The sequence below is a fragment of the Drosophila pseudoobscura genome, chromosome 3, assembly GCF_009870125.1.
Source record: "Drosophila pseudoobscura strain MV-25-SWS-2005 chromosome 3, UCI_Dpse_MV25, whole genome shotgun sequence".
In the NCBI taxonomy this organism is placed as follows: domain Eukaryota; kingdom Metazoa; phylum Arthropoda; class Insecta; order Diptera; family Drosophilidae; genus Drosophila; species Drosophila pseudoobscura.
The window spans coordinates 20356294-20378442 of record NC_046680.1 but is presented as its reverse complement, the minus strand read 5'-3'; the positions used below and the strand labels follow the sequence as shown (position 1 = coordinate 20378442).

Here is a 22149-nt window from a genome sequence, read left to right as displayed (position 1 = left end):
GCTTTAGAGCGCAGAGTCAACATCAATTGGCCAAATGACTTGTAAGGGTAAAGGCAGCCAGTAGAGCGGTAGACCGGTAGAGGGGGGTGCGGTTTATTGAATTCGCATATTTTCCCATTCTGCAATATGGGCAAACATTTTTCCATTTCGCCATCTTTTGTTTTCCGTGCCCCCCACCCCGCCTGCTGTTTGATTTTGTAATCGAGGATTTGTTTGCTTTGGCCCCAGTTGGAAAACTCATTGAATGTTTCAGCAATTTTTGGCCAAGTCAAATTGGTCTAGTCGTTGGTTTGACCTTTTTACTGCCACCAGGGATGGGGCTCGCCGGAATGCCTGTGTGGCCAGGACATGTGTTTGGCCTTGGGCGGTTTGTTTAGGATTCTCTCTCTCTGTGTGTGTGTGTGTGTGTGTGAGTGTGAGTGGATTGGAGAGTGGGTTGAAGAGGGTTGGATGGCTGTGGAAACGACGACTTTGACATTAGAAATTGAACTTGGCCGATGGGAACCTGTTGATAAAGAGAAACTGCCTGCTACCGAGAGGGACTCTGCTCCACAAATATCCGCAAACTGTCACTTAACTCGGGATCTCGATTGTTTTATGGAAACTACGAGCATTAGCCATATTACACTCATAAATTTCACTTATTGTTATTTTATTTTCCTGTTCTATAAACTTTGATGGTTACCAAAGTAAATGCAAGACAACAAACATTTTTTCAATTACGAATTTTACTATCAAAGTGCGGATTGTGGATGGCATTCGAATCCGGCACTCAAGTCAACGAACAATCTTAGGAAGAACCAACAATAAGGGTCTCTGAATCAGAATCCCCCGGCGACTTAGGCGCGGTGGCGGAAGACGCGACGGCGCACGGTCTTGTAGCGGTATCCGTCCTGGGCGGGCTGCTCGATCTCCTCGATCACGGACTGCTCGGCCTGGACGGGTGCGGGTGGGATGTACTCGGGGGCTGGCGGTGCGGGGGGAATGTAGCTCTCAACGGGCGCCGGTGCTGGCGGTGCGGGGGGGATGTAGGTCTCCACTGGAGCGGGGGCGGGCAGCTCCGGCTGCTGGTAATCGTATCCGGACAGCTCCGAGACATCGGCAAAGGCGCAGGCCAGGAAGGCAACGGCGATGATCAGGAATTTCTGTGGTCCAACCAAAGAATTAGAACATATATCTATCTGAGTGGAGGGATCCTCGACCTACCATGATTGCTGGCTGTGTTTGTGCGACGATCAACGGAAGATGTGTGCTGTGGCATCGATGATCTCCCGCGGCTTTTATATGGCCGATCTCTGCGCCAGCGGCAACGGAAGCACCATTATCCATTAGCCGAAGATGACTTTGAACTTGATCTGCGATCGCTCTGTCAAAGATTGATGGATGCGTCCGTTGCCGGACAAGACTCACATGTGGTCGGTGCGAACCGGTTGGCCCAGCTTTTCTGATGCACAAACTGTGGATCGTGGACCGTGGGTTCAAAAATATGATCACGTTTCGGTCTGGCTTTTGTTCAACTAACGCATTGCCCGTGCCATTGTCTTCGAGTGGCCCATCGATGGTCTCTAGAGGCCATCGCATGCGCTTCCACTTGGAGTTTGAGTTTGAGCATGTTTTGGCTTCACAAAATTTGTATTTTGACATTTGGCTTTTGTTTCGACTCGACTGGAGTGGCGGGGTGCAGCCCTTTAATTGATTTGCTTGTTGAGCCCGGCCTTGGGGTCGGCCCCCGCGTGGGAGAGCCACGGCTCTGCTTGATTAAAACCAAATTTAATTTGCATCTCGGTTTTGTGGCTCTGTTTTCTGCCGTTTGTTTATTGCCGGTCCTAACCCCAGTTATTATAAAACTCGAACGGGAGCGCCAATTGGAGTTCTGGAGTTATTCCGCTGGGGAAAAAGGGTCGGTCGAAAGGGGAACGGGCACAGTGGGGCGAGTAATGAAGTTTCAGGGTATATTTTACTTGAATGCGTATCTTTCACGAGTTGATTCTTTAAGATCTCTTCAGTTTCTGTCAGTATCTGTAGTATCCTTGTCAGGGTTTTCCCCTGTTATTTCCCCCTTTTCAGAAAATGTATTTCCTGTGGCTACTGTTCCGCTTTCCTCCATTTCCTTAGCTGCTATTCCCATTTCGATCTGTCTGCCTTCCCCCAGCCATAGTTTCATTTCATTCCTGTCTTATTTTTATTTTCACAATTTTCATTTCGTTTCTCTGTTTTCCACTGTCTTTCTTCCACTCCCGTTTCGCTTTTGCAGCTCTTGATAATATTGCAAATAATTTTCTTTTTTATGTTGATTATTTTTTGGACAGCCCCCCACCCCGCGCCCGCACTGCCTCGCGCTCAGACACCTGAGAACTGAGCACTGGGGACTCTGCCTTTACGGCATTTTTATTAACTTCATTTTCATTTGGGCCGGTGCCTTCACGAGCTCATCATATTTTAATGTGGAAGGGATTCGGCGGCGGCGTCGTCTTCAGGCTTTTCTTTCCGACTTGTTCTATGTTTCAAATTATTCTCGAGAGATTTGCAGCTCGTGATTTTGGCGGGCACTGTTGTTGGAAGGAGTGGCAGCTGTGCCGCCCCCTTCAAAGCGTCGGATTGGCCTGTAAAAGTATCCACCCGAATGGCAGCTGTTGTTGAGACATTCCCCGACTGATTGCAATTGCAGCTTCGGCTTTTAATTACCGCGCTTAAGCCCGTATTAACTCTGGCCTAAGCCTTTTTTAATTTGCCCCATTCCCAGCGCCCGGTCCTGAGGGCTGTCGTAATTGAATTAGGAACCAGGAGACAATGCAGCGTCGCTGAACCTTTCACGCTGTTATCCTTGATAATTAATTTAGACGCCATTGTCCAGTGCAGTCCCCGACTCCAGGCGTTCGCAAATCCTTTGCTATTTCACGTCACGTGCCACATTCTTCTCGTTTTGCTGTGTTTTTCTTTTTCTTCCATAAATTGCCCTGCCCCACAAAGTTGTCCAACGGAATACCCCTCCCGAACTACCGAAAAAAGAGGAAAAGGAAACTCCAATTTTTATGGAGAAAAAATGAAGCGGCAGTCCTGACAACGCACGTCCATCCAAAGAGGACTAGGACGAGGTCCACAGGCCAGGGGCCAGGGGCCAGGGGCCAGGGGCCAGGGGCCAGGTCATGTGGCTTGCATATGGAACTACAATAGACAGGTACAAGATGCACACGTAGCACGCGCCGCTGGAGTCGCAAGAAACGAAATATGGAATCACCTTTTGCGAGAATCGAGCATGCAGCTTACTCGCTCTCTGACAGAGTGGGGCACAGTGGCAGGCAGCAACAGCACCGACCATAATTAAATGTCAAAAATGACGCTACGTGCGGAGCAAGCAAATCAGCCTGGCCCAGAGCACCGACCGACGAGTGTCGGGGCAAAAGTTCAGCCCATGAGAAGTTCTTTCCCCTCAAAACCGACCTAGAGTTTATGCAACATTATCATCGAGTGTTTAAAGAAATCGCTCCATAAAGTCATCCTAAGAGTCTTTACAAAATCATTCCATACTTTTGGGGATTTTTCCCTTGTGTCCAGGCATTCAGACCACGAATCTTAAGGTCCACGGTTCAAATCCCGCGTGGATCAACATAAATGAAAAGTATTTCCTCTTTTTTTCCGTCTATTTAACAATGTCCTGACTTTTCCGCAACTTTTCTTGATATCAATTTATAATTTCTATTATCAAAAAAATCCCATTTGTAATCGCTTAATTTAGGGCCACAAACTTTTGCACAAAACAGAATAAAAAATAACAAAAACTCTGCGAAAAAAAAACCAGCACTAAAAGTAATTTGGCGCAGTTGTCCCTTCCCCAGAGCAAAACTCTCCGAAAAGTTGCAGGAACTATTTAAAGTTTCCCTTTGGCTGCTTTCCGTCCAATATGTATCGTACTTTTTATTGCCATTCTCTATTATTTGCTGCGCCTCCGCTTGTGTTGTTGCATATGCATATTATGCCCCGGAGGCACAGGAGTACATCCCATCCCGCAGTACCGTACCTCCCAGACACAACAGCCACGACTCTGGGGAGGGGAGGATGGTTATGAAAAAGTACTTAACGTGCAGTGCACAAAACTTATGTGCCAAGAGATTTTATTTTTTCTTAGACTGCTCGGGAAAAAGTTGCAACGACATGCCAATTTTTCAAAAGCATGGGCATGGGGATCGGGCAAAGGTACTCGGTACTCCGAGGGAGATACAGGGTGGTTCTTGGCAAGCTTATAAAATATTGCCAATAACGCGATGTTGTGTCGCGCTTTCAGTTCCCAAAATAAGAAGTTCGCACAAAGAAAAGCGCATTTTTCTCCATCAAACTTTTAATGCACTTTTGGAGCATATTCCAACCCTCAACTCAGAATCTAAAAAGAGTTTGTGGGTGGAAACTATGGGCAAGATTTAATTTGTCAAATGTATTGTTAAAAAGGGTACACCACTCAGAATTCGTTCTATCCGTTTTACCGAGCGATCATCGAAGCTCTGCGCCCCGAACGGCACGGACACCGAAGTGCCGCACCAGAAAGGGCGCTGGGCAAAACCTCACGCTGCCGAATAGGACGATTTAACTCATCAACGCGGGTGTGTTTGGCTTTCAATTTGTGCGAAAGTAAGTGAAGACTGACTACAGAAATGATCCTGTGAAGTATAGTCTTAACTTTTACAGCCACGACCTGTGGATCTTCACCCGCCGCGAGCTAGAACCAGTTGGGAATTACAACAGCGCAATCAACGAAAAAGCAACCAACACGTGGGGATTACTGCGCATATGGGCATATGGTTGCTATGGGGTGGGATCACCTTTTTCCGACTTATGTGTTCTAAGATTCTTCTTCCATGCCGATCGCTGATCGGATCGCTACGTAGCTGTTGAAAAAGATAGAAAATCTGGAAAATTTACAAAAAATCAATTCCACTTGGCAGCGGTGGGATTCGAACCCACGCCTCCGAGGAGACTGGTGCCTTAAACCAGCGCCTTAGACCGCTCGGCCACGCTACCATATTCTGCTGCGTTGTCAAATGCGTGTTAAGAACTTGCGGCACTGGTTCGTCGAGTAGATGTGAGTTCTTGCTTAGAAAAAGATACTTTTGTATCTCTGTTGTGCAACTATTTTTACAAGCGCCGCGAGGCAGCAGCAGCGGCAGTGGCAGTGGCAACACCTTGATTTTATTTTTCCACCCACACCGTGACGCATATAAATGCGCTCATTTGGGAAACAAGAAAATGTCAATCAATCGAAATCAATTTCTGGGGTAAGCCTTCTGCTCTTGCCTTCTCTGGCTGCTGCATTAAAATGTTTATTATATTTTGCAAAACTGTCAGCATTTTTGCTTAGACAGCGGCGTCAGCTTAGAAATGCGTTTAAAATTCAAATGAAAATGCGAATTTATGCGTGACAGGCGGTTGGACCCCCATTTCCTCCACACATGCAACCGCAGCAACAATTTGCCGACGGACGCCCTGCTGCTGCAAGCCATAAACTGAAGCCGGTGGCAGGGAGCCGGAGACGGAGCTGGCACAGGCACTGGCGCAGGAGTTGGGTATCTAGAAAAAGGAGAAGACTCCGACGGTACAAAACATCCGCAATGAAATTAGAAAATTGCAATAAAAATCTTTGCACGGTACGACAGGGAAAACAAAAACAAAGTCTGCGGTTGGCCAAAGGGTGCTCCAAGGACTGGGAAGCCAGTCGGCAACAACAGAGCAGCATTTGCGGTTTCATTAAATTGCCACCGAAAGGGAGCAAAAAGTCAGACGCCGCGTCAGCATAGAAAATATTTGCCACACGTGAATTTATACAAATTAAAGGCGCTCGCTCGGCTCGCTCGGCCTGAAAATACGAGTAATTGTAAAATTGTTCAATCTCCATGCCAGACCGTAGCAGGTAAAAAGCAAAAAATCACGTACATCCCAGGCGGGCCCTGACAAAACCAGGTGCAAACGCTAATGGAGTTAATTGTGGGCATTATCAGGAATGCTGGGAATGGGACTATGTCTGGCATGGCCATGTCCGAATCAAATTAAACTTCAAACAATTGACAAATTGAAATACCAAGGACTGCTGTTGAACAATAGGCACATTCCAAGTGGCTTGGGTCCTAGGTAAAATGTCCACTCAATATGCCAGCCAGCAATGAGGGAAAATCTTAATGAATGACTCGACAAATAGTTCTGTCGACACCACAAAACTGCAAAATACCTTCGAAAAACTATGCAAGGGATGCATTTAAGCACTAACCATACAGTATATAGATGTGCCAGTTCATACAACGAAATTGTCACACACCGACTTGCGCTATCCGTACCCCAGAGTGACGTCATCATGAGAGATAGAGCGCAGAGAGAACATCTTTGCATGTGTTAGTACACACGCAATATGTTTCGACAAAAATATGTGATTGTATGTTTTTTCAGATTTTTTGAACTCTCTCAGGTCTGATCTGTTTTGCCACCAGCATGTTTTAGTGTATGGGTGCACATGCATTCTCACGTACATTGCGTGTGTGTGTTTACTATTGCTGGCCGCTAGAACTGAAATTTGAGTTTGGTTCTTGTTTCGGGTCTTTTGATGGACTGACCTACCGCCACAAAATAAATGAAGAATGGGCAGGGGGTGGGGGTATGGTACACTAGGGCGCGGGAAACAAAATAAAAGCTGTTATTTGTTTGATTTATACCACAAAATATAAAATATTACAATAATATAATTGCACATTTATTTCCTTATCTTAAGCAGGTTGATTATAAATTATACAAATTATGCAAACGCCGTCGGTTCTCGACTTTTTTGTTTATTATAACTAAAACAACGATGTATCTAAATATACAATATAAGAAAATATATATACATACATATATACTTAAATAAATATGCCTAAATATAAATGGAATGGGTTTTACATATATGTATTTCAAATTAATTGTCAATCGCGCGCTTTCCGACGGGAATCTGCAAAGCAAAAATTTAGATGCGATGCCGGTCGCACCTTGAATACTCTCATGGACAATACCCACAAATTTTCTAATTCAATTATAAAATATCTTATGTACATACATATGCACATAAATATTAAAGTTTATTACATTCGTATATTGCATGAGGGTTTTCAAAATTACTGCTGCCCGGTCAGCGTCGAGTCGGTGTGTCTCGAGAGAAAGAATACAAAAACAAAATATGAATCGTCTGCGTGAATCGTCCATGAGAGTATTCAAGGTGCGACCGGCATCGCATCTAAATTTTTGCTTTGCAGATTCCCGTCGGAAAGCGCGCGATTGACAATTAATTTGAAATACATATATGTAAAACCCATTCCATTTATATTTAGGCATATTTATTTAAGTATATATGTATGTATATATATTTTCTTATATTGTATATTTAGATACATCGTTGTTTTAGTTATAATAAACAAAAAAGTCGAGAACCGACGGCGTTTGCATAATTTGTATAATTTATAATCAACCTGCTTAAGATAAGGAAATAAATGTGCAATTATATTATTGTAATATTTTATATTTTGTGGTATAAATCAAACAAATAACAGCTTTTATTTTGTTTCCCGCGCCCTAGTGTACCATACCCCCACCCCCTGCCCATTCTTCATTTATTTTGTGGCGGTAGGTCAGTCCATCAAAAGACCTGAAACAAGAACCAAACTCAAATTTCAGTTCTAGCGGCCAGCAATAGTAAACACACACACGCAATGTACGTGAGAATGCATGTGCACCCATACACTAAAACATGCTGGTGGCAAAACAGATCAGACCTGAGAGAGTTCAAAAAATCTGAAAAAACATACAATCACATATTTTTGTCGAAACATATTGCGTGTGTACTAACACATGCAAAGATGTTCTCTCTGCGCTCTATCTCTCATGATGACGTCACTCTGGGGTACGGATAGCGCAAGTCGGTGTGTGACAATTTCGTTGTATGAACTGGCACATCTATATACTGTATGGTTAGTGATTTAAGCATAGGGAACATTGAGATATAAAGTCTCACGCCAAGGTTTTAATTAAACCCAACAGTCAGAACTGTACAAAACTCTGTTTTCTGTTAACAGCCATTTGGCGGCTATTTAGGAAATGGTAGCGTGGCCGAGCGGTCTAAGGCGCTGGTTTAAGGCACCAGTCTCCTCGGAGGCGTGGGTTCGAATCCCACCGCTGCCAAGTGAATTGATTTTTTGTAATTTTCCAGATTTTCTATTTTTTTCAACAGCTACGTAGCGATCCGATGGGCGATCGGCATTGAAGAGAAGAAGAATCTTAGAACACACAAGTCGGTAAAAATTGATCCCACCCCATAGCAACCATATTCCCATATGCAGAATAATCCCCACGTGTCGGTTGCTTTTTCGTCGTTCGCGCTGTTGTAATTCCCAACTGGTTCTAGCTCGCGGCGGGTGAAGATCCACAGGTCGTGGCTGTAAAAGTTAAGACTATACTTCACAGGATCATTTCTGTAGTCAGTCTTCACTTACTTTCGCACAAATTGAAAGCCAAACACACCCGCGTTGATGAGTTAAATCGTCCTATTCGGCAGCGTGAGGTTTTGCCCAGCGCCCTTTCTGGTGCGGCACTTCGGTGTCCGTGTCGTTCGGGGCGCAGAGCTTCGATGATCGCTCGGTAAAACGGATAGAACGAATTCTGAGTGGTGTACCCTTTTTAAGAATACATTTGAAAAACTTATAATAAGCAGCCCAGCCAAGGGAAAATAGTAGTGGAATTGTTGCATCGGCCTTAACCGGCGGGTTTTTCCCGTTCCCGGTGTTATTGTTGTTCTACTTTGTAAAGCAATTAAAACAACCCTTGAGCCCTCGAGCGGCAAAGCGCTCTCTGCGCTGTTTGTGCCAGTTGAAGTGTTTTCGTTGCACGTTGACAGCCACCGTCGTCGTCGTCAGAGCGTTAATGGGTGGTCCATATTTTACACCATCTATCTATCTGCATTATAAAACATTTTAGTGAGAAGCAGATTTTGGTTTTTTGCGGCACCTCTCTCGAGGCCGCTTCGTGCTCAAGACGACGAAAAAATACTGAAAATGTAGTAATAAAATGTTTGCTAATGGGCGGAGGAAGTGGAGTGCTTCCACTAATTACTTAACGCTGCATATGAATGACCCTTGAGCGAGGGCGTGATTTTTGGCTTAATTCAGAGTTGGAACCATCTCAATTAGTAGATGATGACTACTTGGAAATGCTTTGAAAGAGGAGAGTAATGCCCGTTAAGAACCATTTAGCATGTTCGTAGTTGGGAAAGTGGGTTCCACCAGCATAAATATTTGAGAAACTTGAATGCTTCACGCAAGAACAATTAAGTGGTGCCGTGCCTAGTTTTGTCCACCTGTCCCACGTGTGCTGACTCGGCGGCGCTTCCTCATGCTTCCGACTATCTGTAGTCAAACACGACAAAACACAACACAACACGTAGTGGAAATTTATTTCAGCAATGCAAAGCAAATACTGGAGTAACAGCCATGGTACAGTACGTTTCATAGGAGCCACAGAACGAAACGCAACTTTAGATCGACTAGGGGTTTTCTCTTTCGCAGCATATACCTTTGCCACGCACTGTATTTCCTCTCAGTCCTCCTACAATTCTCGTATTTTTTGAGTGCTTACATAAAAATACATTTGAAATGCGGTTAAGGGAGGACGGAGGAAGGGTGGAGACAGCAGTTTCACCTAGGGGCCAAAAACTGACATCATCATCATCATGTGGGCCAATCGATGATGATGATGATGATGATGATGCTGATGCCAATGCGGCTGATGCTGTAATTGATGTCTTTGCGACATGTTCTCCCAAAGTGTTTACGTTGAGAATTACCCATGTGTCTGTGTGAGCAACAGAGAGATGGAGAGGGGATGGGGGCGCAGAACACGCCCACAGCTAGTTGACAGCCTGCCGTTTACGTGCACTTAATGAAATGTGCCCCAAAATGGAAGCACGTACCGGGCATCTATTTAATGAGCCCTGCAAGAGGTTTTCCCCGGGAATGGGTCTTCAAATGGAGGAAACGGCAGGGGGAGGGCCTCCACCCCGAAATGGGCTGGGAAGTGCTCATGAAATTTTTAAATGTCGCAGCTGAAATTCAATTTAATTTGTTGCCAGCTCGCTCGTTGGCATCGGTAGCTGACTGCAGGGCTGCATTATTCAATGGCACTCACACGTAAGCGGCTCAAAGACCCGCATGCTAAGCCTCCTCTGCCTAGCCCCAAACTCCTTTTGCGGCTGGGAGTAACCGCAGTTTAAAATTCATGTGAGCTTTTCAACAATTTCCACCCCCACCCCTCCACACCACGCCACACCACACCACACACAGACAGTCTCATGGAGAGCACAACAAAATGCGATTAAATGTGTGGAAAATTCTCGACTCCTGCTCGTATTCCTGTTTGTTGCTGCTGCCGTGCTGTGGTCCGCAAGGATAAGCCACAACGGGTTAAAGGCAACGTCTTGTTTGCACATGTGTTGCTGGGGGCTGCCCCACGCCCCACGCCCCAGACCCATTCGGAAGTCATGGAAAGGAGCCCCGGGATGCCGAAGGTGCAAAAATGCGTTAAACATAACATGCTAATTCCTGACGCTTGCAGCTTCAATCTTTCACCTGGCCAGGGGCATTCACACCCTGCCACACATATCCAGACCCACTCACCCTCCGACATGCTGCTGCTCCTTTTGGAGCGTCTCCATCTGCTTGTAATATGAGCGTATTGTGTGCCATTTGCTGGCGAATTTGTTGTACCCTTGGAGTGTAGAGTATTATCATTTTGTATCACAAGTTTGAATTGCTTCCGCACGGAGCTGTAATAACCTACCATGCCATAAAAACGCCATTGGTCTGGTCGGCAAGGGTATTCGACTTTCGACGGACTTTCTTTGCGCTCTTCAGCCATTTTCTCCCACTTGCTTTTGTGTTAGGTGATTTTTTGTTTTTCTGGCAAAAGTTTTGTGGCTGCCGACATGAGTCTGAGGTGAGGACAGGAACGAATCGAGATACTTTTTTTTTCTAGCTAGGACTTGGTTAAAGTCGAGAGAAATTTGCATAAAGGGACCCAGAAAGAAATCCCAAGAACTGAACGATTTCAAAGCAAGTTCCACTGGTTCCGCGTTCGCCCAGCCCTGACACACAGAGAAAGAGAGAGAGAGAAAGCTTTGGCAAGCTTTTCCGCTCTCCCTCATGTGCCATCAGCTGGCTCCAGATCAGTTTTTATTTTGGCAGCATGGAGAACGCCAAGAACGGCCCCCCCAAGACCTTAAAATACAAGCCGCTGGTTCGCATTGGGATTGCCGTCCTGGTGCTGCACACCGTCTGCTGGTTGGGATGGAATGCGTTGAATCCTGGAGCAGAGTCCAGCAATGCGGCGGCCACAGCCAATGCCCATCATGAACGCTTGCGGGCGGCCATCGAACAGAAGTGACCCGCCTGTGACGTAATGGCCAGCAAGTTTTGATAAATTTGAATTGATATGTGACTATAACAGTAAACAAGAAGTACAATTAACCGAAAAATGGAACAGAAATCAATTTGTGTGGAAAGAACATAGAGAGAGAGAGAGAGGGAGAGATCAACAAAGTGCAAGAAGCTTTTCCGCTCTCGATCTCTACGAAATGCTTGCTTAAAGCTTTCGAATACAAAAGCAAAACAAAGCTTTGGCTTCAAAGCCAACTCTGTGTGTTTTCTAAACTCGGTTTAGTTCTGCAGCTCTGGAGTTCGAGACCAGTAATCATTCTTCTTACGACAAGGGTTCTGACACTTCGAAATGCTTTCGAAACTACTTCTGATCTTTGGATTTCTGCTGATGAGCTGGCAGTGGGCGCAAACCATGCCCAGTCACAGCCGCTTGGCTACAACCGAGCAACCAGCCCAAAACGTCCAGAACTTCTCAGGGTTTGTCTTGCAGAGCATCTTTGACCTGCCGCCCAACTGCAAGCCCGGCGAGGTGGCCACTGGGCCCCATCACAGGTGTCGCCACCAGGCCTAAGGACTGGACAATACTTTTAACGAGTCGTATGAGTCTCCTACCTCTGTGGAATGTACGCGAGATGGAGACGTGTTATAAGCTCTGCTTTATAAATAAATATTCATAAATATATATTCATAAATAAACGAGTGCGCATAAATATTACAACTTCGAGTCGCTATTGAACTGAATTTAGCTGTGTCGTAATAAAGATAGACTCTTGCCGCTCTATCATTTCTATATAAAATTCCTATAATGCAATAAAGTATTGAAATTATGTAAGACAAATGTATTTCCTTCAATTTCCAATGAAAATTGCGATCAGATCTTAAACCTACATCTTAAAACTCAGGGAAGCTGGTGATAAACCCTTTTGTTTAGGTCGAATATGCTGCCTTTCTGAGCCCACAAACATCTGTGGAAAATCAAAGTGCCGTCTGCTAGGGTATAAAGCGAAGAGAAAAGAGAACAAGAAAAGGTGTTTTTCGATCTAGATTGATCTCGTGTAAAGCTTATTCATGCTCATCTTGAGGAAAGCTTCACAGACTTAGAGGCTGATTAGGTGCTGTTTTTAAACTCGGTTTAGTACCGCAGATTTCAACCCGGAGGAAGGTAATACTCGCGTTCCATAGCTCGCTGTCATTTAAAAATGCTATCAAGATTACTGCTGATCTTTGGGCTGCTGATGCTGAGCTGGCAGTGGTGCCATACCATGCCGAGGCAAGAGCATACCACACAAAAGGCCGTCCCCGAGCATACCACGGCCAGGCACATCCACCAGCATACCACGGCCAGGCACATCCACCAGCATACCACGGCCAGGCACCTCCACCAGCATACCACGGCTAAGCACCTCCACCAGCATACCACGGCCAAGAACATCCACGAACATACTACACGCAAAACCATCCTCGGACGTCTTACGCAGAAATCGAGCCACGGACAAACAACGACCACACCCAGCAGCGTGCAGGTTACGCCCTCACCTATCATCGAGCAAACTCCGGGAAACTTTTCGGGCATTAGTGGAGTGAGCCTGTTCGACCTGCCGCCCAACTGCAAGCCCGGCTATGTGGCCACAGGTCCTAATCAGCGATGTCGCCTCGAGGTTTGACGGAATGCAACGAACTGCATACGGGTCCGATGTTTATTTAGCCGACAATAATGTGCCTTAAACTTTGTTTTTTTTTCATGGGTTTTAAAAATATACTATATTCAAGTTTTAATCCAAAAATTATTAAGTGTGAGTGGGAGCTGCCCGCCGTTCAGGCTGGCTTCCTGCATCGCCCTACAAAGATGTAATAACCTTTCGGACATCTGGCGGCGGCAGCGCTGACTGTGCAGAGAAGCCACAGGAATACCACCGAAATCAGCAGGAATTTCCCACTGACCAGCTTCATCTTTGGCCGAATCCGGTGAATGCTAGCTGCTCATGTGAGGCGTAGTTTCTGTTGAATAGACGACCTGAGGGTGCACCTCTTATCTGGAGTACATCACTTAGCGGACAGCAGATAGCGAGCAGCGGACAGCGGAAAGCGAAGACTTGTGTGCAATCTTCGGGGGGAATTATGACACTGGTCGCCAACGTGCCTTCACTCGAATGTGTTCCCCGTTAAATTGACGACGGTATTGATATTGCTTTCTTTTTGTATCGTTTCCATTGAGTTCCAGGTATTGGTAATCGATTACATTGATAATCTTATGACGCATTTGTTGTGTGGTTGGCTAAGCGCGAATTTCCAGAAGCGCTTCAAATTTCGATGTTTTCCTCTCCGATTAGATAGCAATCTTATCGTGGGTATGACATATCGCGTGTACTCTCATTTTCTCTCTCTCCAATTTCGATTACTCAGAATAAAGCCAATTTTATTGTTAAAAAAGACAACTGTATGATGCATTTATGAAAATAGATGTTGACATACAAAACGACCAGTCATGATAGCTCCCATGTTGCCGTTGCCGTTGCCCTAGGCCGCTTTGCGACAACGTCCCGCCATGAGAACGGTTCCGTCCGTGCAAATGGGATCCGTATTGAAGAGATTGCGCTGGTTAACGGATGACGGTACGGCATCCTCGGTCTCCGACTTGGGATCCCTGTGGCCTCCGCCTTGATTCAGGCTGGGCGACAGGAAGTCGTGAGTGTTGAAAATATCCTTCAAAGCATCGCCATCATCAGTCGGGGAAGAGCCACCTCCTGGTCTCGGCTGGATGGTGCTGCCCCCATGCCCGGACTGCTCTTGACCTTGACCTGGTCGGGGCTGTACCGTGTTGGGTGTCTGGAAGTGAAACTGGGAGAAATCCTCGCCGTCAGTGCCTGGACGAGGCTGGATGGGATTCCCTCCACTTCCTGGCTGCGGCTTCTGAAAGCCCTCATCTTGATCTGGATGAGAATTTCCAGGACTGTCTGGTTGTTTTGCCACCGGCTGACGGAATCCTCCTTCACCTGGCCGCTGGAATCCTCCTCGACCTTGACCTGGCTCCTGAAAACCTCCCTGGCCTTGTCCTGGCTGCTGGAATCCTCCTTGACCTTGTCCTGGCTGCTGGAATCCTCCTTGACCTTGTCCTGGCTGCTGGAATCCTCCTTGACCTTGTCCTGGCTGCTGGAATCCTCCCTGACCTTGCCCTGGCTGCTGGAATCCTCCCTGACCTTGTCCTGGCGGCTGGAATCCTCCTTGACCTTGTCCTGGCTGCTGGAATCCACCTTGACCTTGCCCTGGCTGCTGGAATCCTCCCTGACCTTGTCCTGGCTGCTGGAATCCTCCCTGGCCTTGTCCTGGCTGCTGGAAACCTCCTTCACCTGGCTGCTGGAATCCTCCTTGACCTTGTCCTGGCTGGTATCCTCCTGGCTGTTGGTATCCATTTTGTCCTCTGTGGAAATCTCCACCACGATGTCGGCCTCCCTGTCCGGGGTGGGGACGGAAGCCCCCAGGCTGCTGTCCGCGGAAGGGACTGCCAGGCTGTTGGTTATAGGGATCGTAGTGGGGCGATGGTTGTGGGAACCTCCCACCAAACCCGGGCTGCTGTGGAGGACCATATCCGCCAGAGAATCCCGGGCCAGATCCATGGCCTCGCCCATGACTGTGATGCTGATGCCTGGAAAACACGTCAGAATTTAGGCTAGGATCAGAGTGGGAGTGGAGACCTACCTTGAGGACTGTCCGTAGCCGCCCTCGCCGCTGCGCGAGCTCTCCACGTAGTAGGGATTCTGGGGACGGGCGGTGGCCAACTGCGCACATAGCGCGATGAGCCCCAGACCCAGACACAGGCCCAGCGATAAGAGTTTGGAAAACATTCTCGAAACACACCCGTACCCTCCTTCTGTGCGGAACACTCTAGTGAGACTGATGATCTCTTTCCGAGACTCGAAGATTAGTGAAGCTGGAATAAATATTTTTGTATAGATCGCCGCTCGCACGACTGATAAGCGGCAGAAGGCTGCCAACCCCGAGTTCATGACATCAGATAGGGAATTAATCGATGGAGATAGAGCGAGAGAGAGAGAGAGAGAGAGAGAGAGGAAGAAAGAGGGAGAGAAGTCGGGCCTCAGAGCTGGTTTGAGTCATGCCAGGGGGATGTGGCATTTCAAACAATGTAATTACCTTCACACAATCTAAGGTTTCCCTCGCATAGTTTCTCCCCATTAAAGCTAACGTGACCGGCATCCAGTGGGATTTTCCAGGTAGTTTTTGGAATCGCCTAAAAAAACAGTTGCCAAATCAGCGAAAACTCATCGCTCAAAACTCAGACAAAGCTGCGAAATAATGCTATTCATATATCACTTTATTGACTAACATCGGTCTTAGAGACTACACAATGGAAGACGACACCCTGGAGACTTTGTTGTGACCGGCTTTAGGCCGACTTTCGACAGCGATTCGCCCGCAGCTCAAAGCCCGATTTACAACGCGGCAGAGTTTCCACCAGAATCCGATTGACTATGATGGGGATAATGGTCGTGGCAGTGTCATTGAGGGAATCTTCGGACCGATCCGTGGTCTGCTCTGTGGAATCGTTGGGTGTCGGTGTGGAGGCTGTGGGAGGTTTGGCTGTTGTCACTATCCAGGCAGGCACCTTTGCGGCTCCGGAATCGTCGTTGTCACGCGGAAACACAATCGAATCATTGATGCAGGGACGCGTTCTGGCCTCTGTGCAGGCCCACAACACCACCAGAGGCAGCAGACACCAGAGCCACTGGGGAGATCTGTTTGCAGTTTTCATCATTTTGTATTCTGTATAGAGGATAGCGGAGAGCGGATAGCGTTTGGTCGCTTCAACGGAGCTTTCGAGACTGAACGGAGTGTGGAATCAGTTCCATGATGATCATCTTCCCACGGAAACAGCTATAGATATATCATGGCGATAAGAATGGACACAATGAAATCGGAGTTGGTTGCGAGAGCGAGAGAGATGAAGATCAACACTGAGAGAAGGGAAGCTTTACTCTCAGAGAAAAAGGTAAACAAAGCAACAAAGCTTCCAGCAAATACAGTGGGTCACGAACATGTTTTTACCAGCGAAAACAATTAACTAAAAGCATTGTGAGTGGAAAGTATCTTAATAATTTATTATTCCAATATTTAGCTTACTAAGTATTGCCATCGGGGTTTTTGGGTGTTTCTAATGCAATAATACTTTTTTTTACCTTCGAATTTGGCATTAGATTTCATAATATCTTTATTTAGAAGCAACTTTCTGTTCATATTCCACACAAATACTCGATTTTAGGCACTCTTGCGGCAGTGGTCGTTGCTCAGGGTGAATCCCTCCGGACAGATGCGTACGCTTTCGAGGGTAATCCTTGGTCCAATAAAGACACTGCCCTTGGGCGCCATTGTCAGTACGGTTCGATTTCCGTCGATCTTTTTATCGGTCTCGAACGCTATCATCTTATCCTCACTCCTGGAAAGAGTTGCATTCTCAGATACTGGAGGGGTTTCGGCTGTAGCATTCTTGGAAACAGGAATCATTGCACTTTTAATATCGCCACGGACTGGCTCCTCTACCGGTAGCCCTACCCGGCTTTTGAATTCATTTCCGGGTTGCACTTGATTCGATTTAGTTGCATTTCGAATTTCATTCAGATTCATCACTGGCCCTAGATCCCAAGGCTTGGGGCTGGTCTCCGCTGCATCTGATCCGCGTTCAGTGGGAAACACCACGCGATCGCTGGGCACTCGGGCCGCCTCACTCGGATCCAGCGCCAGCCACAACAAGACAAACAACAACAGCGTCATGGGAAACCTCTTCCGTATAATTGCCATCGTTAAAAAGTTTGCCTCGCTTGCCAAATCCCAGCAAACACGTTCACGCTAGCCAGTTTCGCACTCGAGACTGAGTCTCCCCCAAGTCTCCCTCCCAGAGAGAAGCCAGACTCAGTCCCCAGTCCCCAGTCCCACTCGCAGTCCCAGAGAGCTTTGTTTGCTTGTAAGTTCTACTTCTGACAAGCACAGCTGCTGGCAAGAGTGTATTTGGCGATAAGGTGAACATGGAAACTAAGTAAATAAAACTCTTGCATAATTGAAATGTATAATAATGAGCGCGACAGGGAGAGCAGTCTCGAATCGGTCGATTAACCGCAAGCTCGGAGCTGCACTCAAAAAGCGAATTCGAATAAATATCAAGGCTTCAGGTAAACACAGCGGCAGTCGCGATGAGATAATGGAACCAGTCGATCTGTTGTGATTATCGATGGATACATAGGTAAGAGCGAAGGAAGTCGGAAGGCAACTTGTATGCAAAGAATATCAATAACTTTGTTATACTTTGTGGATTTCTGTACACATATATTACAGATGTGATATCGAGCTAAGGCCTCTTCCAACACACTACCAGCTATGATTGGATGGCCTCGTTAGAGGCTTCGGGTAAGGTACTCCCCGGCTCGACATATTGCATGTATCTCATCCCCTAAGTGGCTTTTTATGAAGTAACCTGAACCTGGCTAATAAATGTCACCAATTTGGGGCCAATAATTTTGACAATTCTATTGTCAACCACCAAAACCTCACGAGGAGCACCTCCCCCGCCCCCATCAGCAGCATCATCATCATCATCATCACACCGAACGGGACGAGGGCCGGGGCCGGCATAATTTTCGCGAAGTGAAAGGAGAGGCAAACGAAAATTGAAACATAAAAATGTCATTTGTTGTGTGGGACTGAAAGTGTGTGGGGGAGGGTTGGGGGGCAACCTTGGGTTAAATACTGGAAACCTTTTTCTTTCCGTGTAGTATATAAAAAAACATTAAAATAATGCCTCTTCGTGCCTCAGACAGCTGGGGCAGGGCTCAGGCTCGTAGAGTCATTTATTTACGACAAAACCTTTGCCCCTCCTCCCACCCCCTCCGACAAGAGGCGAATGCAAAATTTATGCTAAACAAGTGGGGGGAGATTTTGGGCGGCAAGGTAGGGGGGAAAACTCCCTAATTGAAGATGCTCCTGGCAAAAGGACAACCGTCTGGCCGCGCTGTGTTAATCAGTGCAAGTTTCGAAAAGTAATCAGCAAATATTTGCACACTTTTTGTTGCGATTTTCTCAAGCATTTTCTTCATTTTCATAAAAGCATAAAATCCGGAAAAGCAGCGGTCTGATGGCTGATGTCTGCTCATTGTTTGCTTATTATTTCACTTATTTTTCTTGGCAGTCGAAGAAATGTTCATTGAAATCTATCAAAGCAGTTCCGATCTATGCGCTTTCGGGGCAACCTTCGAATGGAACGGTTTCATCATCATCTCAAGAGCCCTCGTACCCACCCACCTGCCCGATGAGCCACTAACTGCTTTCACAATTGTCTTGGCCGCGTAGGCATAATGGTCAACTGCTTCCATTGATTTCGCCTCAGTTAAACCTAGACCCTCGCCGAGACCAATTCGTGGCCATCAATCGCAATGGGATCGTATAACATTGTCAGCGGTCTGGCCCCGCTGCTCCTGCTGCTTCTGGCCAACAATCGACTGCTGACCACTGCGACCACAGACAGCGAAGTCGTCGAGGCCCAAGCGATTGACTTCAATGCAACCCAACTCAATGAAGGGCTCCCCATTGAGCAGCCAGAACATAGTCCAAATGGAACGATGCAGGTGCAGCCGTACAACATCCTGGAGGCAAACTGTCCGCACGGCTATGTCCTGGCCAATAAACATTGCCATAAGCGTGTCAAGTGAATGAACAAGTGAATAAATTGTAAAGATATGAGGAGTAGTAGAGAATTGTGTAGTTTTATAGAGAAATTTAAATTCGGACAGAAGTGAACTCTCTCCCCAAGCCAGTCCCAGTGAAACTTTCGGCTAAAAGTGGCAAAAGTCTTGTCCGTAACCTTAACTACGGGTATTCCCTGAATAGCCATCTGGATAAACGTAAAAGGCAGGACCTTCGGCTGCCGTCTGCCCCAACTCTGCCTCTATCGACTCTGCCAATATGTTGCGGTGTGCCACAAGTCTAACCTGTGTCCCCATTTAACATTACCCCAGAGAGGCGCATGCTCTCGGTCAACCGCATACATAATTTCCAGCGGTCACCGCCAGGTGGGGTGGGGCATTGGAGCCGCATCCCGCCCACCACCGCACCCTCTGACTGATATGCAGCCCAAGGGCTGTCATTAGTTAGAGGTCCATTAACAAAAATGCAACCGAACTGGGGGCTAGACACATGTCAATAGAGCTGGAGCTGGAGCTGGTGCAGACGTGCCCAGGGCCGATGTCATTTACAGGTAACAGGTGCAGGGACCCGCAAGGAGAGGGCTCCTCTGTGGGGCTGGTGGCGGCGGTGTATTAATTCGTGATGGTGCCACAAAATATGGCTTCACTTAGGCGAGAATAGCAGACACCGCAAGGGGTAGGGCCCTGAATGAGTTAATTAGACGCCTCACGGCCGGAAACATAATTTAGAGTCATTTATCAGCGATGTCCGTGGTCGGCGCCATGACATCACATGGAAATAGCCTCAGAGATCATGTGTGGGACGTGCTTTGTGTCTCTGTGTACCCCTCCAGACCCCACCAGGACATGGCAGCTTCATTATTTTGTGCTCTTTATTGGGCGGAAGGATTGCTTCCCTACAGCTGCTGCCCTAAAGGATTCCCCAGCCAGGGATAGACAGCCGGGCACTTGTCGCAGACACTCATGTAGCGCTCCTCGCCGGTGGAGACCTTCTGGACGTGGCACTGGACCGCATGGCAGGCGGCCTCTGGCATGGCGGGGCAGCCCTTGAAGGGGGCTCCGAGCACGGGTTTCTTCACGTACTCCAGCATGCGCGAAATGCCAGTCAGATAGACGTCCGGATAGGTGTTCAAATGGTGAATAAATCTTTAAAACGGAGGCGGATATTTAAAAGGGATATTCCTAAAAGGATTCGCAAGGCATAACGTACTTCTTGAAGGCGGCAAAGTAGTTGCGGCCGCGAGCGAACCAAGCCGCATGGAGGTACATTCCGAAGGGGGCACGGTTTCCCTCGTAGTGGCGGTTGAAGTTCTCCAGCATCCAGGCGAAGAGAGCTTCCACATTGTCCTCGGGCGGATAGACGCAGGCATCGATCATCGAGCAGCTGTAGCCCTCGGTATCGGTCCAGGTCACCATGGGATTGATCCAGAATCCGGGAATCGAAGCATCCGGACAGGGGCCAATCTGACAGTCCTGCTTGGAAAGATAGTCAAGGGTATAGGGCCACATGGCCGGGTCCTTGAACTGCTGCGTCGGCCAGGAGCTGTCGTAGCTCAGGCCGAGGCGCTTGGCAGCCGCGAAGGTGTTGTTGCCGGAAATCTGAAGGAAGGGCAGACGCATGCCCTGCACACTCTTGGGGTCCACCTTGGCGAAGGACTCGAGCATCTTCAGCTGGTCGCCGAACTCCTGCTCAATGGTGGCCACATCCGCAGCCCGCCAGTAGTCCGTTCCGTCGCCGTGGGTGACCGAGTGCAGGGCGATCTCGTGACCAGCGCGATACAGAGCATTCACGCGGACATAATCCGTGTACTCGTGCGACAGGAAGAAGGTGCCGGTGGCCACACAGCCATCGGGATTGGTCAGCTCGCTGAAGAGCAGCTCGTATTGGGCGTAGTTAACCGCATTCACGGCATCGTCGAAGGTGATCGTCACGAACTGCGCGAATAGTTAGAGAAGAGTCACCAAAAACCTTGGATGTTGGTTAGAGGGGGTACCTGGGGGATCTCACTCTCTTTGCCTTGGAACTTGGAGCGCGGCAGGACCGTGTCCGAGCAGCGGCATTCGGGCAGCTTGCAGTTGGCGGCCTTGCAGCTCTCCGCCAAGGGCAGGACGAGCTCCTTCGGCTGATCGGCGGGGGCCTTCTGCTTGTTCTTCAGCTTCTTGGCCTTGGACTTGCCGGACTGCTTCTGGGCAGCGCCGAGCAGGACCGCGCACAGCAGCACGCTGAGTATGAGGAGAGTAGAACACTTCATGCTGGGAAAGCCACCTTAATTCTCCGCCTGTGGGGCTCTTCGACGTTCTTATAACCTTGATAGAAGATGCGTGATGCTATCTTATCGCTTGACTGGGGCTCCAAATATGATTTGCTTGTTCGACACAGAGGAAGTGGGGGTGTGGTTTTCCCCTGGGTGGGGTTTCATTGCGTGTGGAGAAGACTGACCTTGGCGCTCAGCCATTCTCATCTGCAGAGAACTTCAACTTTTGACCCCACTCTTGAGGCAAACAGACAATCACAAGAGCCATAGAACTTTCAATTAAAGACAGAACAACAGGAGCTAGAATCGAAGTGGAAAAGTTTGCCTCATTAGCATAACCAAGGAACTTAACAGCTGAGATTCCGTACCGGCAGTACCGGCAGTACCGTCGACACCGTCAAGTGGAAAACTTTTCACACTTGTCGAGATCCCTATCGATGGGTCTGGCTGCACGGCACAGCCAGAGCCACAGCAGCCCCCAAATTATGACAGCCCAAGCAAATGCACTTCAGATCGTAAACAAGTGCTTCAAAGTTTCCACAAGCGACAGGAATCGCATCCCTGCCCTCGAAAACAAGGCCCCCGCAAGAATCAGCGCCAGACAGAGTCGCCGCCAGGGAAGGGGTCGGCAGCCAATCGCAGTTTTGGGGAAAAAGTCAATACGGGGATTCAAAGGAACAAAAAGGATAAATTGAGGGAAAATCCTACGAGTCGTAGTCCGTTGCAGCGTGGCTGATTCCACGGCCAACTTCCGCC

General features: G+C 47.7%; 7 protein-coding genes and 4 non-coding genes across 12 annotated transcripts; 4 read left to right on the top strand and 7 right to left on the bottom strand.

Moving 5' to 3' along the window:
* Positions 1-751: 751 nt before the first annotated feature.
* On the bottom strand, positions 752-1365 carry LOC6898920 (uncharacterized). The gene is made up of 2 exons (XM_002138849.3): positions 1207-1365; positions 752-1145 (listed from the first exon to the last, which is right to left on the bottom strand). The coding sequence occupies exons 1-2, from the start codon at positions 1327-1329 to the stop codon at positions 840-842; spliced, it is 429 nt and encodes a 142-aa protein (XP_002138885.2). The 5' UTR covers positions 1330-1365; the 3' UTR covers positions 752-839.
* A 3083-nt stretch (positions 1366-4448) lies between these two features.
* LOC6898919 (small nucleolar RNA U3) lies at positions 4449-4669 on the bottom strand. The gene has a single exon (XR_053516.2). It is a non-coding gene; the product is annotated as a small nucleolar RNA U3 (small nucleolar RNA).
* Positions 4670-4931: 262 nt separating this feature from the next.
* Positions 4932-5013, bottom strand: TRNAL-AAG (transfer RNA leucine (anticodon AAG)). Its single transcript has one exon. It is a non-coding gene; the product is annotated as a tRNA-Leu (tRNA).
* A 3092-nt stretch (positions 5014-8105) lies between these two features.
* Positions 8106-8187, top strand: TRNAL-AAG (transfer RNA leucine (anticodon AAG)). The gene has a single exon. It is a non-coding gene; the product is annotated as a tRNA-Leu (tRNA).
* A 265-nt stretch (positions 8188-8452) lies between these two features.
* On the top strand, positions 8453-8673 carry LOC6898916 (small nucleolar RNA U3). The gene has a single exon (XR_053515.2). It is a non-coding gene; the product is annotated as a small nucleolar RNA U3 (small nucleolar RNA).
* Positions 8674-11198: 2525 nt separating this feature from the next.
* LOC6898915 (uncharacterized) lies at positions 11199-11523 on the top strand. Its single transcript, XM_002138848.3, has one exon. It carries the CDS (start codon positions 11242-11244, stop codon positions 11437-11439), a length of 198 nt encoding a protein of 65 aa, XP_002138884.2. The 5' UTR covers positions 11199-11241; the 3' UTR covers positions 11440-11523.
* Positions 11524-11627: 104 nt separating this feature from the next.
* LOC6903945 (uncharacterized) lies at positions 11628-12147 on the top strand. The gene has a single exon (XM_002136536.3). The coding sequence runs from the start codon at positions 11782-11784 to the stop codon at positions 12001-12003; it is 222 nt and encodes a 73-aa protein (XP_002136572.2). The 5' UTR covers positions 11628-11781; the 3' UTR covers positions 12004-12147.
* Positions 12148-13818: 1671 nt separating this feature from the next.
* Positions 13819-15339, bottom strand: Gbp2 (Growth-blocking peptide 2). Of its 2 annotated transcripts, XM_033378004.1 has the most exons (3): positions 15129-15339; positions 14771-15075; positions 13819-14500 (listed from the first exon to the last, which is right to left on the bottom strand). In XM_033378004.1, exons 1-3 carry the CDS (start codon positions 15272-15274, stop codon positions 13950-13952), a joined length of 1002 nt encoding a protein of 333 aa, XP_033233895.1. In that variant the 5' UTR covers positions 15275-15339; the 3' UTR covers positions 13819-13949. The 2 variants fall into 2 exon arrangements, with proteins under 2 accessions (XP_033233895.1, XP_033233894.1); XM_033378003.1 differs by having other exon boundaries at positions 13819-15075; positions 15129-15335.
* A 402-nt stretch (positions 15340-15741) lies between these two features.
* Positions 15742-16290, bottom strand: Gbp1 (Growth-blocking peptide 1). Its single transcript, XM_002138844.3, has one exon. The coding sequence runs from the start codon at positions 16201-16203 to the stop codon at positions 15835-15837; it is 369 nt and encodes a 122-aa protein (XP_002138880.2). The 5' UTR covers positions 16204-16290; the 3' UTR covers positions 15742-15834.
* A 348-nt stretch (positions 16291-16638) lies between these two features.
* LOC4805393 (uncharacterized) lies at positions 16639-17328 on the bottom strand. Its single transcript, XM_001361765.4, has one exon. The coding sequence runs from the start codon at positions 17241-17243 to the stop codon at positions 16704-16706; it is 540 nt and encodes a 179-aa protein (XP_001361802.2). The 5' UTR covers positions 17244-17328; the 3' UTR covers positions 16639-16703.
* Positions 17329-19992: 2664 nt separating this feature from the next.
* Positions 19993-21426, bottom strand: Cda9 (Chitin deacetylase-like 9). The gene is made up of 3 exons (XM_001361764.3): positions 21133-21426; positions 20349-21073; positions 19993-20284 (listed from the first exon to the last, which is right to left on the bottom strand). The coding sequence occupies exons 1-3, from the start codon at positions 21388-21390 to the stop codon at positions 20035-20037; spliced, it is 1233 nt and encodes a 410-aa protein (XP_001361801.2). The 5' UTR covers positions 21391-21426; the 3' UTR covers positions 19993-20034.
* Between the last annotated feature and the right edge of the window lie 723 nt (positions 21427-22149).